Source organism: Nipponia nippon, unplaced genomic scaffold, assembly GCF_047370975.1.
Source record: "Nipponia nippon isolate SJK-2023a ecotype South Korea unplaced genomic scaffold, ASM4737097v1 scaffold_6, whole genome shotgun sequence".
NCBI lineage: Eukaryota > Metazoa > Chordata > Aves > Pelecaniformes > Threskiornithidae > Nipponia > Nipponia nippon.
The window spans coordinates 58,358,774-58,379,570 of record NW_028262380.1 but is presented as its reverse complement, the minus strand read 5'-3'; the positions used below and the strand labels follow the sequence as shown (position 1 = coordinate 58,379,570).

At 43.7% G+C, this 20,797-nt stretch overlaps 1 protein-coding gene across 1 annotated transcript in view; it reads left to right on the top strand.

Annotated features, from left to right (window-relative positions):
* Positions 1-3,177: 3,177 nt before the first annotated feature.
* Positions 3,178-20,797, top strand: part of COL25A1 (collagen type XXV alpha 1 chain) — a 328,598-nt gene continuing 310,978 nt past the window's right edge. Inside the window, exons 1-2 of the mRNA XM_087737719.1 lie at positions 3,178-3,485; positions 4,075-4,144. Coding sequence (XP_087593845.1) covers positions 3,180-3,485; positions 4,075-4,144 — 376 coding nt within the window. The 5' untranslated portion in view covers positions 3,178-3,179. The remainder of the gene's footprint in view (positions 3,486-4,074; positions 4,145-20,797) is intronic.

Here is a 20,797-nt window from a genome sequence, read left to right as displayed (position 1 = left end):
AAACTGTTAGATGACATCTTTCCCAGAACCAAGCTTTGGCAAAAAGAAAAATGTAACTTTAAGCTGGAGCAAGGAGGAAGGCTTGGCACTGATCTTTCTCCTCTCATTCTTCATCATGTTTCCCTTTGTCTGAGGATCCGTGTGAGCAGACACACGCACAAGGAATGGGTGAGCCTCATCTCTCTTTAGAGGTGAGACCAGGCAGGGCTGACATTTCTCCCAAGTGTGTAGTGGTATAGCTACCCACTGCGAAAAAAAGCACGAAAACCATTTCTTGGGTATTTTCAAGTTGTTCTTGCCTGGTTTTGGCTTTGATTCTAGTATGGCAGAATTTTCTATTTGTCCCAGACAGAAAAATAAAGGTTTCTCATCACACCTCTTCAGAATAAGAAACATTTAGCATGAGATTTGTTATTCAGTAGGAAAGCGGCTTTGCATCGTGTCCCACAGAAACATGGTGGTCTGGCTCATTTGGTGATCTTTACGATGGCAAGTATGTGTAAACCTAATGCAACAAGGGACTTTCTGTCTCAGGGTGTTTCATTTCTGATGTGGAATATGCCTTGTCCAAAACAAACGGACGGCATGATGCTGGGACAGAAAGATACTTGGACAGAAAGACTGCATCTTTCGGCCAAGCAAAACATGGAGCCAGGTCACATTGATCTACGGGTACACGGTTGTCTGTGCCTCATGCCTCATATGGGGTACTGAAGCAGTCAGAGAACGTCCATATCTGCACTGAAATAAGACCTGATCTTGGGAGGAAATTTCACCCTGGCCTGGACGAGGCAGCACCCACCTGAGCACGGCACAGGCAGCGGCAGGGTGCGGGCAGCCGTCCTGCTCCCGGCGGTGCCTCGTAACCCCCTGCATAAACCGGAGAGGATAATCGTATCCGGAGGGTTTGCAGCTTTGCTTTGCTGGATGTCACCACGAGCAGGGGTGAGTAATGGCGCTGGCTACTAACAGCAGGGGGTAATGTTAAGCGCTGGAGCTGGCGCCGATGGCTCCCAGCGCCTCGCTGGCCCGCCAGCCGCTCCGAGGCAGCCTGGGTACTGCTCATACCACGCTCAGGGAGCCCATGCTATGCACCAAATAAGAGCATGTGGGTATTATTTGTTTTCTTCTGTCAGATTATTCATTCCAAATACCATTTTGTCTTCTTATTGCCAAGAGATAGTCTGTGAGCAAGTCCTTGTTTTGAAAAGAGCTGTTGTTATTCGCAAGTCCTGATCATAAGGTATGTGCCGCTTGGGGGAATTTGTTTGCAAACTGTCCATTGCAACTATTAACTGTTTATCGTGAAGAAATTATCACCTAGGGCTATGTCATCATGATTACTTCTCCCTGACTAGAGTCCATGAAACTTTTTTTTAGAAAGGAGAAAGACAAATCACAAAGAATAAATGACTAGCTATGAACTTCTGGTACGCTTTATTCAAAGTCTAAGTAATTATACTGAAACCCACAAAGCTTTTTGGATCCATGTCTTCATGGCAGTTGTGATTGCTTGAATACTTGGGAAACAATAGGTAGTAAAACCTCACAAATAGGACTCCATAAGGAAACTTCATTTGTAGTATGCACCAGCACTCTCGGTCTCATCTGAGAAGTGCCATAGTTGGACAAGTCTCTTTTTTATCCCACGAGTCTTTATATCTTGTAAGTAGTCAGTGTTCGGTGAGTAAATGCCAACTAGGGTGATCTACGTGTTCCTTCAGAGTCTGGTCCCGCTTTGAGAAGTTTCTCTGGCTCGGGAAGTTTGCAGGGCACAAGAAATGCCACACCAAGTGCTACATAGGAGATACACCGTGGTAATGCCAAGATGAGAACCAAACGACAACAGGTAAATGCAGCACTTGGAAGATAAGAGGCAGAGGGGAAGGGAACAGAAACCAATAAGCTTTTCACCAGACCATGCGTGCAGTTCTTTGGATGTTGATGCTTCTTTTCCAGTCGTACAAACCAGGAGCAATGAAAACGGGTTGGTGTGCGCGACACAGTGAAGAAGCGACTGGGTAAATAAACAAACGGAAGGAAAATCAGCCAAAATTAAGCCGACTCCGTGCCATAGGGAGTTAGCGCGTGCTGCTCCTTTGGAAGCGAGCCCTCGCGTCGCGTGTGCACGCTCGCTGCGGAGCCGCTGCCGAGTTGTACGCGTTTATGCTCCGCGCTCTAAAAAAAGAAGGGGAGGACGGAGGGCTCCCCGTGTTTTATGCCCGCACCCTGGGCGTGACAGCCCGGTCATAACCCGCCGTTTCCCGGAGCTTCCCCCGGCGGGGCCGGCCGCCTCCTGCGGCCCCTTCCCCGCTACCGCCCGGCCGCGGGCGCCCCCCGCTCGGGCCGCGGCGCCCCGCGCGCCCCCCGCGCCCCCCTCATTTGTTAGTCTAATGCCCCGCGCGCCCTGCATACATTATGCAAAGAGAGCTCCCAGCCCGCTCCTCCGCCTAGGTGAATAAATTATGCTAATGCGGGCGGGGAGGTGGGCCGGCCGGCGGGCGGGGGCGGCGGTGCCTCCGCGGCGCGGCGCGGCGCGGCTGACAGCGGGGCAGCGCGGGGGCTGCCTGCCGGCGGGGCGACGCGGCTGCCGGCCGCCTGCGGGCTTCCCGCCTGGCGCGGCTGCTGGGCGCCGGCAGGCAGGTGGGGGGGAGCAACAAGTCCGGCGGCGGCGGCGGCGGGGAGGAGAGCGGGAGGCGCGGGGGGGGGGGGGGGAGAAGCGCTTTCCCGCCCCGCGCCTGAAAACCTCCCTGACAAGTGGCTAAGCCGCTAGCAGAGCACGCTGCTCCCTCCGAAGGGCGGGTGGAAGCCGCGGGGGCTCGCCCCACACTCAGCTACGGCTGCCGGCTTTTGGATCCTCGCCCCCCCCCCCCCCCCCCCCGGCCCCGGTCACCCCCGCCCCGGCGGAGGGGCTGAGTCGCGACCCGCTGCCGGGCGGCGTGCGGTGCGGGCTGCGGTGCCCGCCGCCGCTTCGCATTCAAAGTGTGTGAGCCGGTTGCGGGCTTTTCTTCTACTTATCGCATTTTTTTAAAAAAGAATATTATCGTTTCGCCTTTTTGTTATTTATTTTCTCGTACTTTATCGTTATTATTTTTGTTGCCGCTGTTTGTAAACTAATTGCCTCCATGGGGGGCGGAGGCAAGGAAATCAAAGCCGCCGCAGCTGAAGGGTGTAAAAGCATGCTGGGGAAGAGCCGAGGAGCCGCAGGACGGGATGGCAGCGGGAAGCCCGGCTGCGGCGGGGACCGCTGCCCGCGGCGGGCCGGGCCGTGCGGCTCGGCGCTGGCGGCTCTCCTCTCGGCGCTGGCGGCCGCCTCCTGCGTCTACCTGGGGGTGCGGACCAGCGACCTCCAGGCCAGGGTCGCGGCCATCGAGGGCGCCCGAGGGGGCTTCTCTGCCGCCGCCCCGCTCCCGCCGCTGCCCGGCTACTCCCTGGAGCAGCTGAACGCGATGATGCAGGAGAAAGTGGAGCGACTTCTCGCCCAGGTGTGCGGGACGGGGGTGGCTGCTCTCAGCCGGTGTGTCTGCCGGGGGTGGGGGATGATGTGTGCGGGGCGACGGGAGGCCGGCTGAGGCGATGAGGGGAGCGGCTCCGCGGGCGGGAGGTGGGGGAGAAGCGGGGAAAAGGAGCCCGCGTCCCCGGCTGCCGGCGGGGCCGGGCGGGAAGCGGCCTGAGGGGAGCGCCGGGGCGGGGGGCCCCCAGCTGCTGGGGCGGGCGGGCGGGCTGGGGGGGGCTCTTCTCAGCCGTAACTTGCCGCCGTGCCCGAGCCTCGGTCCCTGCGTTTTTCGACCGCCCATGTAAAAAGAACAAAACAAAAAAAATAAAGTAGTCTGGGGGGGCACTTGGGGCGGAGGTGGGAGAGAGCCGGTCGGTGGTGTCCGGCTTGTTTTTGTTGTTGTGGGGGTGGAGAAGTCAGTGAGACACCTTGGGTCGAGTCCAAGGGAAGAAGTCGTCGCTGGCTGCGCACCCTATGGAATAGCGGTAAACCCCAGTTCGCGGCCGCGCGGGTCGGGAACGCTGGCTGCGGCGGAGGGAGCGCGCCGGGTGCCCTCACGCTCCTTCTCTCGCCCACAGAAATCCTACGAGCACTTGGCAAAAATACGAGTAGCGAGAGAAGTGCCTCCAGAGTGCAACTGCCCACCAGGTAACAGACACGGCTTGGAAATCTCCTCTCTGAGGCTTGTAACTCTGGGCGTTTTTGCATCCTATGTTTTCCAAATGCACAGAAGTCAGATCCAGGGGCTGCCTCTTCAATCAACAGCTTTACCTTGGGTGGAAAAGGTGCAAAGCCCAGAATCATCTCTTGCCACTGAGGCACTAGGTTGGAACTAATGCTAGTTACAAACCCCAGTTAGGCTGAGTGATGCCAAATGGTAACACTTCTTCATAAGTTAATGATCTACCCTAGCAAGAAGTAATATATTCTGTCTTAAATGGGGTAGTACTGAATCAAGGCATTGTATGCTCAGCTTGGGAAGTAGAACAAAAGTTCCTATTAAAAATGTCGAACAACTTATAACATGGATTGAAATAGGTGGAGAGTCCATTGCAAATTACCAGTAATATATACCAGAGCTTTTCAGTTTCATTTTTCTGTAGTCGTGGATGAAAGGAATCCCTAGGAAGGGATTGCAGGTTTCATACTCAGCGTTCAAAACTGTGGGTGTTTATGCAACCGGTGATGTTGCTTGACTTTGGAGATGGGGCCTCTGAACACTGGGATCGGTTGTTTGTGCACACGCTCTGCAATTTTCCCTGTGTTTTTCATGCTGCTTTTTGTCAGTCTGATAACTCAATATTGGTTTAGCTTTAAGAACTTCTACAATATGTACCCAAGTTCCCATGGCATCTTAAAAGTTAAGAAAATAATGCCAGTGTTTCACAGGGTGACGTAGGAATTCCAGCATCCCCTGTGTGATGAAGCACGCTAGAGAGACAGTATGCTTTGCATATCCTGCCACTCTATTTGAAAAAAGAGCTCCTTTACAGGTGGAATATCGACTGTCAACAAGACTTAAGCTGATGACGTTTGCCCATAGGATGTGTGATAGTACTGTGTGTATAAAGACGGAGCTCTTCTAGTGTAGGGTTTAATTCCTGCCAAACTTGTCAGTCTGAAAGGACTACTGAATCTCTGTGTTAAAACTGACTGCAATGGTTAGTACGGTATTTTGCTGATGATACAACCGAGAGCAGAGTATTTACTGGCTGGTACAGGAGTTACCATGGCTAGCATGAAAAGGATGATATATGTGACTAGGACTGTTTTAAAAGAGTGCACAGAATTACTCAACTCCCGGCTAGTTTTGGTAAGGAACAGTGGTTTCCTGCTGTACTATGTATAATTTCTTCCTTTGAGGCTAACATGAGCATACAGCGTTGATCTTATTTTTTCTGTTGCTTAACTGCAATGAATTAAAAGATTTAAGTTTGTGCACTAAAAATGAGGATTGCTCGTCATATTGTATGCAAAGGTGTATTCTGTGAGCCTGAAATATTGTTGATTTTGATGCCAAGCTCCCTCCCTTTTCCTTCTTCTTTAAATTCATCTGTTACAATGTTTTCACTTACTGCTTTCATACTAAAAGTCAGTATCTACTGTTTCACAGTTGGTGTTATGTGCTGCTTTACTTCCCCACTACCACTAGAGCTCCACATTATACCAATTTTTACCTGACCTTTTTTCTTAAGAAGTATGCTTTATCAAATAGATAATGAGCAACAGAATATTCCTCACATGCATTGTAAAAATCCTCGCTAGATGAAAGTCAAAATAAAGTGATCTGGGAAACCTTTTTAAGGGAGCAAGATTCATAAGATCAGGAAAATTTGTATGAATCATAATAAAATAAAAAATTGCAGAGAGGACTAGCTGGTAAGGGGATTAGAAATGTGATATGGAGCTTTTCACCTCTGAGTAGCTATTTCAGTTTGGAAGCAAGTTTTGTAGTGACTGAAAGATGTTGCCATGTGATAGCATCACTTTGGACGGCTTAAAATGAGTTGATGCTCTCATGCTTGTTGCCAGTGGACAGGTGTCTACCTCAAAATGGCATCCTCTTGGGAGCCTTGTCTGAGGGAACAAGGGCTGAGTGGCACTACCCCCCAGTACCGTGCCTGCCTGACAGCAGGCACTAGGCAGAGCAGGAGGGGATAGAGTGAATAAATTGTTTCTTCGTTTGGTTCACTGCGTTAGAATTCCTTTTTGACTGGACAGGATGGGCTTCTGTTTTCATCCTTAATGCTGCTATTACAAATTTGGACTACTGCGTTCAGAAAGGCATTTGGTTTAATAGGAAAAGTGTCATGGAAACGCAGTGATTTTTCTGTTGCCCGCTATTTGTGAAGCCAAAGAGTAAATTGCCTCTTTACTTCCGCACATGATTCCATTTTGCTGCTTTATTCTGCTCAGCTTCTACATTTCTTCCCTGTGTTTCTGTAATAATAAAATACATATCTGTTAGAGATGACTTTGGAAAGCCTTTGTGGTACAGAGGTGACTTTTGAAACATCCCTATGCTGTGAGCAAAGGCTGCTGCCAGATGGCCGCCAAGGCAGTTTCCATCATCCTGCTCTTTAAAGAGAAATAAAGATTATTTAAAAATAGATTACATTGTTCTTCACCAAAAGAAGAGAGGGAAATTCAGTCTGCAGACAGGAAGGTGAGAATGCGGCCTCCGATTTAGGATTAAAGTTATGCAACTGGTGTAGATCTCGCTAGCTTGAGATGTTCATCCCCTTGCGGCTCTCCATGGTAGGAACTTGCACATTCAAAGGAAACTGGGTTTGGATGGCTTGCATACCACAGGAAGCCGGATTCACAACTGCTCATAGCTTGCAGAGCTGTCCACATGGAGCTCCTTTTAATTCCACAGTAGCCTTGAAATTTGTCTAGAGTGAAGAGTGGTCACATTTCTCTTTAAAAACTTTGTTTTCACTAAATGTGTTTTTTTTTTTTTCCTAATTATTGTTTTCTATTTTCTTATAAAAGAAGCACAATGTGAGGAGATATTAGAGTTCTGATTTTAATTCTGCAGGACTAAAACCAGATGCCAAAGATTTTGTAAATATTTTTAAAATGACAATAGCAGGCATTCTTTCTCTTCTTAAAGCAGAGTAATAAAATTTGAAAAGTAAATGCACGCTGACATTCCTCTTAAATTACCTCAGCTCTAACAAGAGTGCCAGCTTAAATCCCATGCTCGCAACTAGTGCTGCAGTCACTGCTGGCAGTTAGCCTTCTGCACATAGGACTGGGGCAAATTGAGTGGCTAAAATTATTTTAAGCATAATAAATTATTTTTCCTTTGCCAGATTTATTATTTATTGTAAAGTAATGTTTCTCTACTGTAAAAGATGAACAAAAAAGTAGGTATGTAGGCAATTATTTCATACATTTGAATCTTTCTTTAAATGGCTGTGGGAGCATAATCAGCTTTTATGAGGAACAGTCAAGCACAGTGCTGGATACTTCTTACCAGGTGCCAAGAATTATACTGTTGTGGAAAAAGTAACACGTGCAGAAAGCACAGGGATACTCCCAATTCAAGAGAGTTTTAAGAAACACGTAGGTTTTCATAGATTCTTCAGACTCTCCTCTTCCAGAAAGCACTCACGTGTACACCTAGGACCTGTAGACTTCAACAGAAATTAATGTATGCTTGCATGTTTCAGTGAATTGATCCTTTATATATTATAAGGGTCAAGTTCTGACACTTGTGGTCATGTGCCATGATGTCTCATTCTGTAAGTGGTCCTCAGAGCCCACTCCTGGAGTCGGATGATGTTGGCAGGAGTAGGAGTCAAGTCTATTAGTACAGAAAGTTCAAACTTGGTCAGCAGGAAGGCTAGTAGGCGATTATGTATGGTTCTGCATGTCCCTTTTGGCCAGTCTTGGGAAGCAATTTTTTTTTTCTATTTTGAGGAAGAACTTTATAAAGAATTTATTCCTTTCAAAAAAAAAAAAAAAAAGGGCAAACAGTATTATATAAGTAGGAATGCCTACATGCCATACATTTCTTTAATTCTGCGTTGACAAAGGAGATGGTTTTTCCTCTCTAACTGCTGTGACACACTGTGTATGTATGTTCACTATAGCTTGCACATAAAATGATGGGGTTTGCAGGTTTTGGTTTTTTTTCTGGTGTTTTTTGTTCCCCCCCCCCCCTTCTTTTTCCCCACAGAACATTAGCTAAACTTCACTGATGATTACCTGGCAAATCTGACCAAACAAATTTACTTTTGTGCCACAGGCAGTGTTTGTTCCTTTGTTCTTTCTCTTGTATCTTTCCCACCAAGAAACCTGCATTTTTCTTCCTGTTGTGTTCAGATACCTGTGGCTTCAAACCCTTTCTAGGCATGGACACTGTCATCATTCTGCTTTCCTAGCCAGCTATTTTGTGCTGTTTTTATAATCATGTCGTCTTGATTCTCTGTTCCAGTCTGAAAGAGCTTTATGGTTTGGCATTTGAAGTACCTCCTATTCCACTATACAATTTGCTGCTCTCAGGTTATAAAGCCTGTTTCAGTGTAGTTGTGTGTATATAAACTTGTTAATCCAGGAGATGAAATGCCATAAGGCAAGTTTTTTGGGGGTATAGAGAATACCAGTTGGTCTTACTCTGGTTATAGTAATTCTAGTGGGAAAACTGTGTTCCACAGCTACGGTTCTTCGGTAAGGTGATGAATCTACTGTATGTATTTTGGTAGCAGCACAGATGGCAAAAATCAATGTATTTTCTTAGCATCCTAGTACCGTTTTTGTCTTCCTAAGCACCTAATGTTTGTTTTGACATGCAGTGGAAGTACAATTTAGGCACTCTTTCTTATTTCCATGTGTTCCATAAGAAGTGTATCCTGGAGCATTTCAATTAATGAGGTTGAAAGAATGGAGGAGAAATCAATTTTGGGGATTAAAAGGATCCTGAAATAGGCATCAGCAGGGTATTACTTTTTAAAATTATGATTACAGTGAAGCATTTCTGTAAAGACTGGAGAGGTAAAGAATAGAGGAGCTGACTTAAGTGTTTACCGGTAGAGAGACCCAAAAGAAAATACAGACAGATATAGAAAGTATCCAAAGTGTTTTTCCCTATTACTTACAATTCCAGAGTGTGCTATCTGAACCTAGCTCCCAGCACTACTTATTTCCGCCATGTCTGTATTATCTATTTGCTGAATGCAGTGCTCAGCTCTAATTTTGTAATTTTTCTGACAGGGCTTTGAGTTCTCCTTTCATACCTTCACTGGTTTGATATTTTTCATTTCAGTTCCTAGATAAAGATGTTTATTGATGTGCAGCAGCATGCAACCTTCTGGGTAGTCTGTTGTCTTGTTTGGATGACTGATTAGAGATACTGTTTTCTCCCCACAGAATAGCTAAATATATTTTATTGGCTAAGATGTGACCTTTTAATTCCCTTCCCTCTGGGTAAGGAGGTAGGGTGTGCAGCATGATGAATGAAACATAATGTGGCTCAAAGGAGAACTGATTGACAGCAGACTGCACCAGATTTCTGTCTTTTTTGTAATATTATTGATGTCAGTGGTGTTGTAACAAAGGTTGATTTGACCACAAAAGTATTATTAATAAAAGGTTTTTCTATGGCTTGAATTAAAATTTATCGAACTTGCACAGTTTTGCCAAACAAGGCATATTAAAAGGAAGGTTTGATTATCTGCATTAACTGTTCTTTATATTATATGAGATTAATATTAAATATAAGAACATATAGTATATGTTCTTATATTTCCTTCTCTGTGGCAGCTGTCCATCTCAACCTGCTGAAGTGTCAAAGCAGTTCAAATACAGTGAGTCTCGCAGTGTGAGAAGTGGCCATTAAGCCTGCTTCTGGAACAATGCTTTTAGTGTGTATGGTTTTGGTTTTTTTTTTTCCTTTTTTTTTTTTTTCTTTTTTTCTTTCTTAAGTTGTTAAATATATGCATCTGTTTCCTTAAAGAGTCTTTAAAGCTTGGATAACTGAGTTCTGTTCAGCAAAACTCACCCCCCGCTCGTTTCCTTAAAGGTTAGTGAGTTCTTGGGAACTTGTTGCCAGAAGAACAGCACTGCTGCACCTGCATTACAGCACTCGTACTCCTTCTCACTCCCTTCTAAATTTACTGGTTGCAGTCTACCTGTCTATTTTTTGTATACTTAGTGCAGTAAAAATCAGCTAGCTTTCAAAACACTACGACTGACAGAAGCTGTCTTTTATAGGGCCTTTTGGATTACCAGATAGAATCATATAATTAATACGTTCAAGTTACCAACCCTGTGAAACCATCCATCTTTAACACACACAGAACTTGAGTCACATTGCTAACTACAGCCTCTTCAGGAAGGCTTGTCTACACACAACACTTTTCCCCTTTGTGCTTTCAGCTGATTTCCTAGATCAGCTACAAAAAGGAAATCTAACTGCTTACTTGGAACTATTAAGAAGAGGTAAGAAGGCATAGAATAATACAGGCTGCAAGAAACAGTTTTCACCACATACAATTAAAGCTGCAGCTTGCAGTTAGATAATACACACAATAGTGAACACGATGCTGCAGGCTCACTTTATGGAAGCTTGTAGACTGTCGTGTTTTTACTGGTTACAGTAGAGCAGTGTCTGCGTAAATTCATCTGCTTGGGTCTTTTCATGAGATTAAGTTAAGCAGAAGAAGCTGTTTGTGAGAGCTTAATAAAAATAAATGTCAGGACAAATTTTCAGAACTGAGTGACAAATTTGAAAGTGCAAGATTCATATGTGCCTTTCAAGCAAATACAGCTATTTTTTCTCTATGTAGACTTGAACAACTTTAGAAATACAGGTCGGGTTGATACCCCAGGAGATAATCTTATTCGTGCTGCTGTTCTCTGGAGCAAATGTATCTAGGCCATTGTTGTCAGGTATTTCCTTCCATGTGGTTCACAACTGCAGTGTCTAATCAGTCATAGCTCAACAAGTTGTTGGATCCGCTTTAGTTTTGCGATTAAGTGCAACAGCCTCGCATAAATAGTCTCCTCAGTTAAAAATGTGCTGCCCTGTAAATAGGTAAATGTCTAGTGCAAGAAATTGCAGAGGCATGGATATGCCTAAGCTAAAATAATCTACTATTTAAATATTTCCATAGGTTGTCTAGCTCTTAGCAGGCAAGCTACAATTTCCTTATTTGTGAAGTAAACCACTTGTCCCATCCTTCGTGTTCACGAAGAAAAGCTGATCATTGTGCTTTCCTTAAAACAGTTTTTTAAGTATGTTAGAAGACAATCTTGTCTGTGATGCACACTATGAAACTTTTTATTCTTCCTGCTCCTCCCCTGCTCTTCTGTCGCTTTGGTTTTTGTGTGCGTGTGGGTTTTTTGAGGGGGGACACATCGTATTACAATTGATTCTTGTTTATATGTGCCGATGTATGTTTATAGGACCAGACATTTACATGCAGTTGTAAATATTGCATGCATGTTTAGGGGGAATTGTTTCTTCTTGTGCTTGAAAAGCTTTGAAACAGATGATCATGCCTGGCAAGCTTTTTAAAGAAATATGAAGGTATTATACACCCATGCAAATATTTTTACTAGAAATGTATGTTCTTATAATTATCAAAGATATGATGACAGCCTTTTGTAGGGCAAAGAAACAATAAATGGAATGAAAAAGAGTGTAATAACAGAGGTGATAAAACTGGGATGTTACCTTTTCTTTTAGAATGTTCTGGAAATAAATACAATGACTTCAGAGACTTCTGCTTAGACACGCTCAACCAAGAAGCAATGTAACTTTTAAGCAACAGTAGTTTGTCCTACACTGTCTTAAATTGAGCAGGAAGTCGTCAAGTATAAAGAAGGTATAGTTTTCTTTAGAATGTGTAGAGATGAATTACATGAGGAAATACATGAAGGTCTGTTAAAATCAGTACTTTTAGTTTAGTCTGTGTTAGGCATTAGAATTATCATCTTAGTTTTGATTGTGCATGAAACTCATCTTGCAATTATTATGTGTTGGGCAAGTATATTAGAAAACTTCTTTAGTGATTTGTGTAGCTTTTTTTAAGTGCTCAGGAATTTAAATCAGGGTTTTTAGCAACATGACTTAGAATTTTTTTTTTTCATAGATGTTTACTTTTGCTAATATGTCTTGTTTGGGCTTACAATGGAGAGTGGATCACAAATTCACAGATTCTTGGGGACGTTGAAAAGGAGGCTGTACAGGGAACAATGCTGGACATGAGTTCCTCTAAGTAGCTTCCCCTAGCCTTCTGTGGCTCTTCTACAAGCTCAGCTGAAGAAGTGCTGAGGAGAGGAAGAAGGGTATCAAATGATCTTTGATCTTTGATCCTCTTTGTAATGCAGTACACTGTACTGTATAACATAGCAGTATGATGTTTTTGGTAGCCTTTCACACTCTGCTGTAACTTGCACACAGTAGGCTGCCTGCTGAGTCATGGTGACATAGTGTAGAATATAACTCACTATAGCAAGGAAAACCTGCATAAAGCCAGGTGGCTGATCCGCTGCTTTCCGCTGACTGAAATAGCTGCCTCGTGCCATTTCCTGGTACCACTTCAGTCTGTTGGTACCTGGGAGGTGCTTCCTCTGAGCAGCAAAGATTTGTGGGAGGGAAGTGGTTTTTTTTCTCTTATTTCTTTAAAAAAGAAGCAGAACGAATTAGCTCATGAACTTGGCTCTCCCTACCTTTTTGAAGAATTTTAGTACTCTTAGGAGTAAGAGGCTGTAGTGTAAGAGCTGTAAATATCATGGGAGGAAGACTGTAGAAAGTAAGTAGTTTTAAGGCCTTTGCTTGTTCTGCCATTTGCAGTTTATGCTGTCTTAGGAAAAATCCATTTATTTTACCTTCCATTTGAGTATTTTCAATATCCCTTCTCTAAATAGAATAGCACAGAAAAAAATAATACCGCAAGTGTATGTTAAAGGTTTAGCTTATGAATGAGGTTCCTTCCTCATTCCTCAAGTATAAACTCATTCTTAGCACACTGTGCTTAAGATTATGCTGAAAAATTGCTATTTAAAAGATCTTTTCTGAAATTGGGGGTGGGGGATGGGGAACACAGAAGGAGTTTTGAAACGAGGAAAATGTATTGAAAATGGGAGACCAAAATCTTTTATTAGAGGTGTGGCTGCCATTGCAGTGACAGATTTCTGTATGCATATCTGAAAGCAGAACAGCACCCTGTAATTTGAAGGACACTAAATAAACTCTCTACATAGATATTTCTGTGATTAAGATCATGTACAATCTGTAAGAGCAAGAGCATAGCTGGCTGCAACTAAGGCCTAGCTTGTGCTGGTAGTACTAGTTGTGCTGCTAGGAAATGATGTAAGGTTTCTTACATATCAGTGCTTCAACTGGATGATGGTAGGGTTTTCATGGAGGACTGCGGTGCTGAAAGTCAAAGTGCATGCATCTTAAGTTGAGGAGGTATTTCCTTTAGCTGATACCTCTAAGAATCTCTTAAGAATATGAGAACCAGCTGCTTGAAGACACCTCTCTTCTTCCCCACCCTGTGCCCATACCCTCTTGAGTAAGCTCTTGTTCCGATTCCCTTGATAGGCCTTGATACCTGAGCGTAGGGGTACGGCTTCAGGGGATTGAAAGGATAAACTCCATAGCCTGTGTATTAATATTCTCTTCTCCAGTTGCAGAGTTTACATCTAGATAATGCCCAATGGCATCACTATGAAAAATACTATTAAGTGTTGACTGGAAAGTCTCTGTACTGTCAAGTTTTCTGCTGCTTTTTATCAAATGTTTGCACCTCTACTGCTGCACTACTGGTTACTGCCAGTTGAAGGATGACAAATGCTGAGAACTGTCACTTCAGCTTGACATAGAGGTGATTAAGGTACTATTGATTTCACACCCTTGGACAGGACAGCTGTCTCAAACTTCAGTAAAAATACTTTCTGACTCATAGTTTGGTCCTTGTACCAGGAGAAGTGCTCTGTGCAGACATACTCAAGTGTAGACCAAAGTGGGGTCACTGTTAAGGTTGTCCTTACGGCAGTGCTGAGCTTGAACTCTGCTTTTCTTTGTTCTCTGTCCTGGTGGATGCTTGATAGTGGTTTGTGTCAGCTAATAATAGGCAGCTTGGGGAATGGCTTTAGTTGGGACTTACAAATAAGCGCAGTGCTATTGCAGAAATGGATCATGGTGTTTGCTGTAGCTATCTACGTGTGTTTATGAACAAGTCACAGTTCAGTAAGGATCATCTTGCATAAGTTTCCCAAGAGGTTCCTGGCAGTAGGCACACAGAATACTGATGAACCAGAGAGGCTGAAAGACACAGTGGCATGGCATCAGTTTAAAATGAACCAGTGCTTAGACAGCCATTGTCAATACTTACTTAGAGTTGGTGTCTTTTGTGATGATGGCAACCATGTTTGTAGAAGGCTGGAAATGTTTCTGTATGTGAAGATGAAGTGTTTTTCCAATGCAGCAAGCATGTAAGTGTGCTGTATTTCTTAAGTGTAGGGAGACTAATCTTAGTGAAGAGAGATTAGTATTTAAGTCTGACAGTTGTGGATTTCACTTTAGGACAGCTTTGTGTAATTCCCTAGTTGGAATTCCAGGCTGAGCCACATCCTAATGTGCGGTAGGAGGACTTTCTTTTAGCACATTAAATTAAGAGGCAGCATATAAGCTGTTAGAGTGGCCAGTTAAAAAGAAGCATGAACCTTAAACTGAACCACCAGCAATGAGGGAGAAATACAGCAAGACTGAAAGCCTCACTTTTTTTTCCTCTCTCCAAATTGATTTGCTGTTACAAGGCGGTCTTTTGATACATTCCAAACAATTCCAGTCCATTTTAGGATAATAGAGAGAAATTAATCTGTTTTCAATGTGTGTTATAATAACTGGAACACTCTGGAAACACTCTGGAAAAAGCTCTCTCATAGCAAGTTTAAAGGAATGCACCTTAGAGGAAACATTGTGCTTCATGAGTTACAGCAAGGACAGCTAAGTAACAGTTCTGTATTGTGATTGTCTTCCCTTACAGGACTGTAAAGGTGGGACAGAACATCTTCATATTTGAGTTCTTCCACCTGTAAAATAGAATTGATGTAAATATATTCACCAAAGTGTGCTGAAGACTTACAAGTACGAAGTATTCATAATTTTCAATAGTTACTGTCTTGAAGAGCAGAAGTTTCTTTCTCTCCAATGTATTCCTCTCCTCTCCTTTTTAATTTTGGTAATCAGCTCTCCGTGCTGCATTTTGATCAGTAGTACAAGATGTAATCAGATGGAATCTGTTGAAGTATCATTGCTGGCAGTGGCATGTTCATTTTCTGAGGATACTGAAATGGGATCTTGTGTAGGGCTCTTTCTTCTTCCCTTAGGTTGCTGAATCATTATGTGTGAAAGTAGTTGCAAATACATCAATTTGCAACTGAACTAACCTTTTGGGAACTTTTTTGGAGGATGTTTTTGTTTTAAAAACAACCCAACCCTGAAGAATCTTCTTAATTGAACAGGTGAGCAATGCCTGCTCAGATCACTTATGCAGGGATAGAAGTAGCTTCTTGAGCTGCCACAATTTCTTATAATCAACTATTTTACTTTTAACTGATGGTAGGTAAAAGTAGCCTTTAATTGGAATTCTGACCAACAATAATCAGACCTGATATGTGCAAATACATTACTTTAGGCCATTAGTAGTCCCACAGATTTTAACTGAAATCAGTAGTTACTCTGGAATCTGAGAGCTGAGTATGGCCTCTTTTTTGTGGTTGTTTTTTTTTGTTTGCTCCCCGCCCCCCACCTTGGATCCTCGTGCATACCTGTTCATATGCACAGCCATTATCATCTACTTTAGCTTTGATATATTGTTCTTTTCCCAAATACTATTTTTTATTTATTTACTGTTCAGTTTATTGTTTATTCTTTCCAGTCTCTGAGCAAGAACATTATGTCTATATCTACTTCTAGGAATACAAAATTAGTTTTGTAATATTGTTTGAGTTCTGGCTGCACTTGGGACAGCCTGAACAGTAGAAATAATTAAATGTATTTATCTTTATGGGAAAGTTCCATATTCTCACATCTTAATTCATAGTTTGCAGACCCAGTGAGTATTGTTCTGAGGATTGTTGATTGTTTAGAAGTGATTAGATCAAGCTACTAAAGATCTTACAGAAGTGTTCAAAACATCAGTTCTGAGGGATAGAAAAAAAAAGACACCTATATACAGCTGGACCTTCGTCTTAATTTCCTTACCAACACGACTGAATTCTGAACATGCATGTGTTTTTCTACTCAAACGGATTTTTCATACTTGTGCAAAAGGTGATCATTCTATTCAGCTCAGACTGCTTTTACTCTGTGAACTAGTTCTCCCATTCCCCACTTTCCTGATGCTATGCTTGAAAAGTCACTGTTTGCTGAACCCAAATGTTCCCTTCCTTTCTTTATGGAAGCATTAATTAACATTTTTCGTACCACTGCACTTGGTAAGTCTCTTTGCATGCAGTGGAATGAAAAGGTTGAAGATCCCTGTTTGGGCTGTCAAAATCTGGAATAATCATAGAATCACAGAGTATCTCAAGTTGGAAGGGACCCATAAGGATCATCAAGTCCAACTCCTTGCTCCTCGCAGACCTACCTAAAACTAAACCATATGACTAAGAGCATCATCCAGACACTCCTTGAACTCTGACAGGCTTGGTGTCACGACCACTTCCTTGGGGAGTCTGTTCCAGTGACCAACCACCCTCTCAGTGAAGAATGTTTTCATAATGTCCAATCTGAACTTCCCCTGATGCAGCTTCATTCCAGTTCCTCGTGTCATATCGCTGGTCGCCAGAGAGAGGAGATCAGCACTTCCCCCTCCGCTGCCCCCTTTGAGGATGTTGTAGACTGTGATGAGGTCACCCCTCAGCCTTCTCTTCTCCAAGCTGAACAAACCAAGTGACCTCAGCCGTTCCTCTTAGGTCGCCCTTGAGACCTTTCACCACCTCGGTTGCCCTCCTCTGGACACACTCTAATAGTTTGATGTCCTTCTTATATTGAGGCACCCAAAACTGCAGACAGTGCTTGAGGTGGGGCTGCACTTGTGCAGTGTAGAGTGGGACAATCACCACCCTTGACCAGCTAGCTATGCTGTGCTTGATGCACCCCAGGACATGGTTGGTCCTTTTGGCTGCCAGGGCATGCTGTTGACTCAAATTCAACTTGCCATTAACCCAAACCCCCAGATCTCTTTCTGCGGGGCTGGTCTCCAGACTCTTGTCCCCCCCAGTCTGTATATATAAGCAGGATTATCCTATCCCAGGTGGAGAATCCAGCACTTGTTAAATTTCATACCGTTGGTGACTGCCCAGCTCTCTAGTCTATCCAGATCTCTCTGTAAGGCCTCTCTGCCCTCAAGGGAGTCCACAGCTCCTCCTAGTTTACTATTATCAGCAAACTTACTTAATGTATGTCCAATTCCTGCGTCCAGGTAATTTTTAAAAACATTAAAGAGCACTGGCCGTAAAACTGAGCCTTGGGGAACCCCATTGGTCACTGGCCACCAGCCTGATGTAACCCCATTTACTATAACTCTTTGAGCCTGACCTGTCAGCCAATTGCTCACCCAACACATTATGGACTTGTCTAGCTAGTATGTGGGACATTTTGTCCAGAAGGACACTGTGAGAGACTATCAAAAGCTTTGCTAAAATCCAAACCCACTACATCTACTGGCTTCCCTTGGTCAACTATATGGGTGACCTTGTCACGAAAGGAAATTTAGTTAAGCAGGACTTTCCCATCATGAACCCATGCTGGTTATGACCAATGACCATATTGCCTCTCAAGTGTTTTTCAATAACTCCCAGAATAACTTTCTCCATATTTTTACCAGGCACTGAAGTGAGGCTAACAGGCCTGTAATTACCAGGGTCTTCCTTCTGAACCTTCTTGAAAACTGGGACAACATTTGCCAGCTTCCAGTCAACTAGGACCTCTCCAGACTCCCAAGACTGTTGAAAAATAATGGAGGGAGGTCCTGCGATAACATCGGCCAGCTCTTTCAGTACCCTGGGACAAATCCTACTGGGCCCCGTAGATCTATGAGCATTCAGCTGGAGCAGCAAGTCTCAAACAAGTTCAGAGTTGGCTGGAAGTGTATCATCCCCCCATTCAGAGTCTTCCAACACAGGGCTCTGGGGGTCCCAGGGCCCATCATCAATGTTAAAAATAGAGGTGAAGAAGGCATTAAACATCTCTGCTTTGTCTACATCTCTATTTGTGAGGTGACTGACCTCATCAAGTAATGGACCAATGTTCTCTCTGATCCTTCTTTTGCTGTTTAACATATTTAAAAAAGCCCTTTTTGTTATCTTTCACAGTGCTGGCCAGCTTGAACTCTAACTGAGCTTTGGCCGCATAAATTTTCTCCTTACAGTGGCGAACAGCATCTCTGTAATCCTCCTGTGTTGCCTGTCCTTGCTTCCAATGTCCATACATTTTCCTTCTAGAAGAAGATCCTGTTCAGTCAAGCTGGCCTTCTGTTCAGCTTGCTTGACTTCTGACACTTTGGAATTGCCTGCTCCTGTGATCTTAGGACACGGCTCTTAAAGTGACCAGCATTCATGGATCCCAATACCTTCAAAAACACATTCCCAGGGGACCTTACTGACTAGCTCCTTCAGCAGCCCAAAGTCTGCTCTCCCCATATCCAGGATCTAAGTGTTGCTGGCAGTTTTTCTCCTATTGCCAATGATTTGAAACTCAGCTACTTTGTGGTTGCTGTGACCAAGACAGCCATCAATCACCACTTTTCTCACAAGTCCCCCTCTGTTTACAAACAACAAATCTAGGAGGGCACCTTTTCTAGTTGGCTCCCTTAGTACCTGCACCAAGAAACTGTCTTCAACATGCTTCAGGAGGGTGCTAGCAGAGGGGCAAATACCTCAGTCGGTGTTGTTAAAAGAAACATCCATACTGAGAAGAAAATCCAGTTGTCAAAGACCGAGATAAGTGGGGAGGAATATACCATAGCAAGGACAAGGTGCCTGGTTTGTTCGTAAAGAGTCTCTCAAGATAGCCTAATAAAGAAGAATTAAGGATTAACACAGTCTTAAAAGGAAAAATAGTAAAATAGTCTTTTAATATTTTTCCATACAGCTTTTCTCTGCAGCATCTGAGAAAAGTTAGCTCAGGGTGGATTTTGGTATTCTAGAGGCTATCTCAGGTAGTTCTTATTGCTCACTCAGTCTGAGCAGTGGGTGACAGCAGGGTATGTTGAAGTGTAAACGGCTAAAAGGGCTTCTCAAAGCTTAGCAAAGGCAGTGATGTCAAGAGGAAAAAAAGGTGACATGTCTGTGGGATATCTTCTACTGAAGCATGCTTTGTAGACGTTGTGTACTTATCTAAGATGTCCAGATTTAATGTCTTAAGGGACAGATTGTCTGGGGACTTGAACAGTGGCACAAGGTGGGATAAGTGCCCCTTATATTTCTGGGCTGTATCCTAGATGATGTGTATAGTCAAGTAGTCTTTGCACACCCTCAGCTTCTCCTGCAAAATGGTGGGCAGGGAGAATGCATAGCCTGAATGTTGCCCTCCTGACAGAGGGTATTATCCTGCTGTGTGGAGCTGACAAGGAATTTATTGGAAGATTGAGGCTAGTGTCAACTAGTAGTAAGTTATTCCCCAAGCAAGGGAGTGATTGTAACTCTTTCCAATTCTGCATCGCTCTCTTCTGGTCTGGTAGTAACACAATGCAAGCAGAAGCATGAAATTAGTGTACATGCCAGCTGCCCCTGTGCAGTAGCAGTGTTCCTCAAAGCCCGTAGGAGCTATCACACCCTGCACATTATTTATCTTACTGAAACACATTAAAGTGTCGAGACTAATGGTCTATGGTAGAAGTTGATGTTGAAGTCCTAGAGGCACAGGGATGGACTTGATTTATTCCAAAAGCTGTTATCATCCCTCCTTGCTTGATCATGTTGCTGTCAGTCCTTTATCTCTCTTTGATTTCCTGCTTTGTGTAGAGCAGAAAGGACAACAGCTAAGGCCTGAACTCTGATCCCTCCTATAGACTGGTGTTTTGCTAGAACTGGACTTCAATTATAGTCCCAGACTAATTTTTTTACTGAGGCATGTTGTTTATATGTTTGGCTTAGTAGCCTAGTGACTGCATATTCCCATCACATGTGTGTTTGTCTTGTAAAGTGTGGGAGTTTATAGAAAAAGATTGGTGGGGCACAATATTGTTATGTTGACATTAATCATACTTTGAGATGAACTGCAATTGTTTAACTTAGTTACTAATAATAGCACTTGGACAGGGACTAAAGCAGCAAAAATTTTTTCTGAGTCTTTGGGAAAATTCCTGCTGGTTCTAAAGAACACTTGCTTTCACATGAAGACAGTTATCTCCTCAAATTGTCGTCTTTCTTTCAGATGCCCAAGCAGCCTCTTTCTTTGACTGCCTTCAGTGTTCTTTAAACTGCATTGCTGGAGACGGCAAAGAGGGTTACTCACTTCTCTGTATTGCCTTGTGTTCAGACACACTAATCTTTTTGTTAGGCCGTGATTGGTCACCTCGGTCTAAACCCTATGAAGCAGCTGAGTAAAAGTGGCTCAAGGAGGACTTTTTGTGACAGATAGCCATCAGTTTAAAGTCTGGGAGGAAACTATAGTGATCTGTGAGGAGAGGTTCCTGGGGGTCCTTTTCATGGCAGGTGGACAGATGGTTTTTCTCCACTTGAGATCACACAGAATATACAATAGCACCAGCACTTGCGTCCCCACCAAGTGAGATTGCATGGCTGCTTCATGATGGGAGCGTACACTTTTCA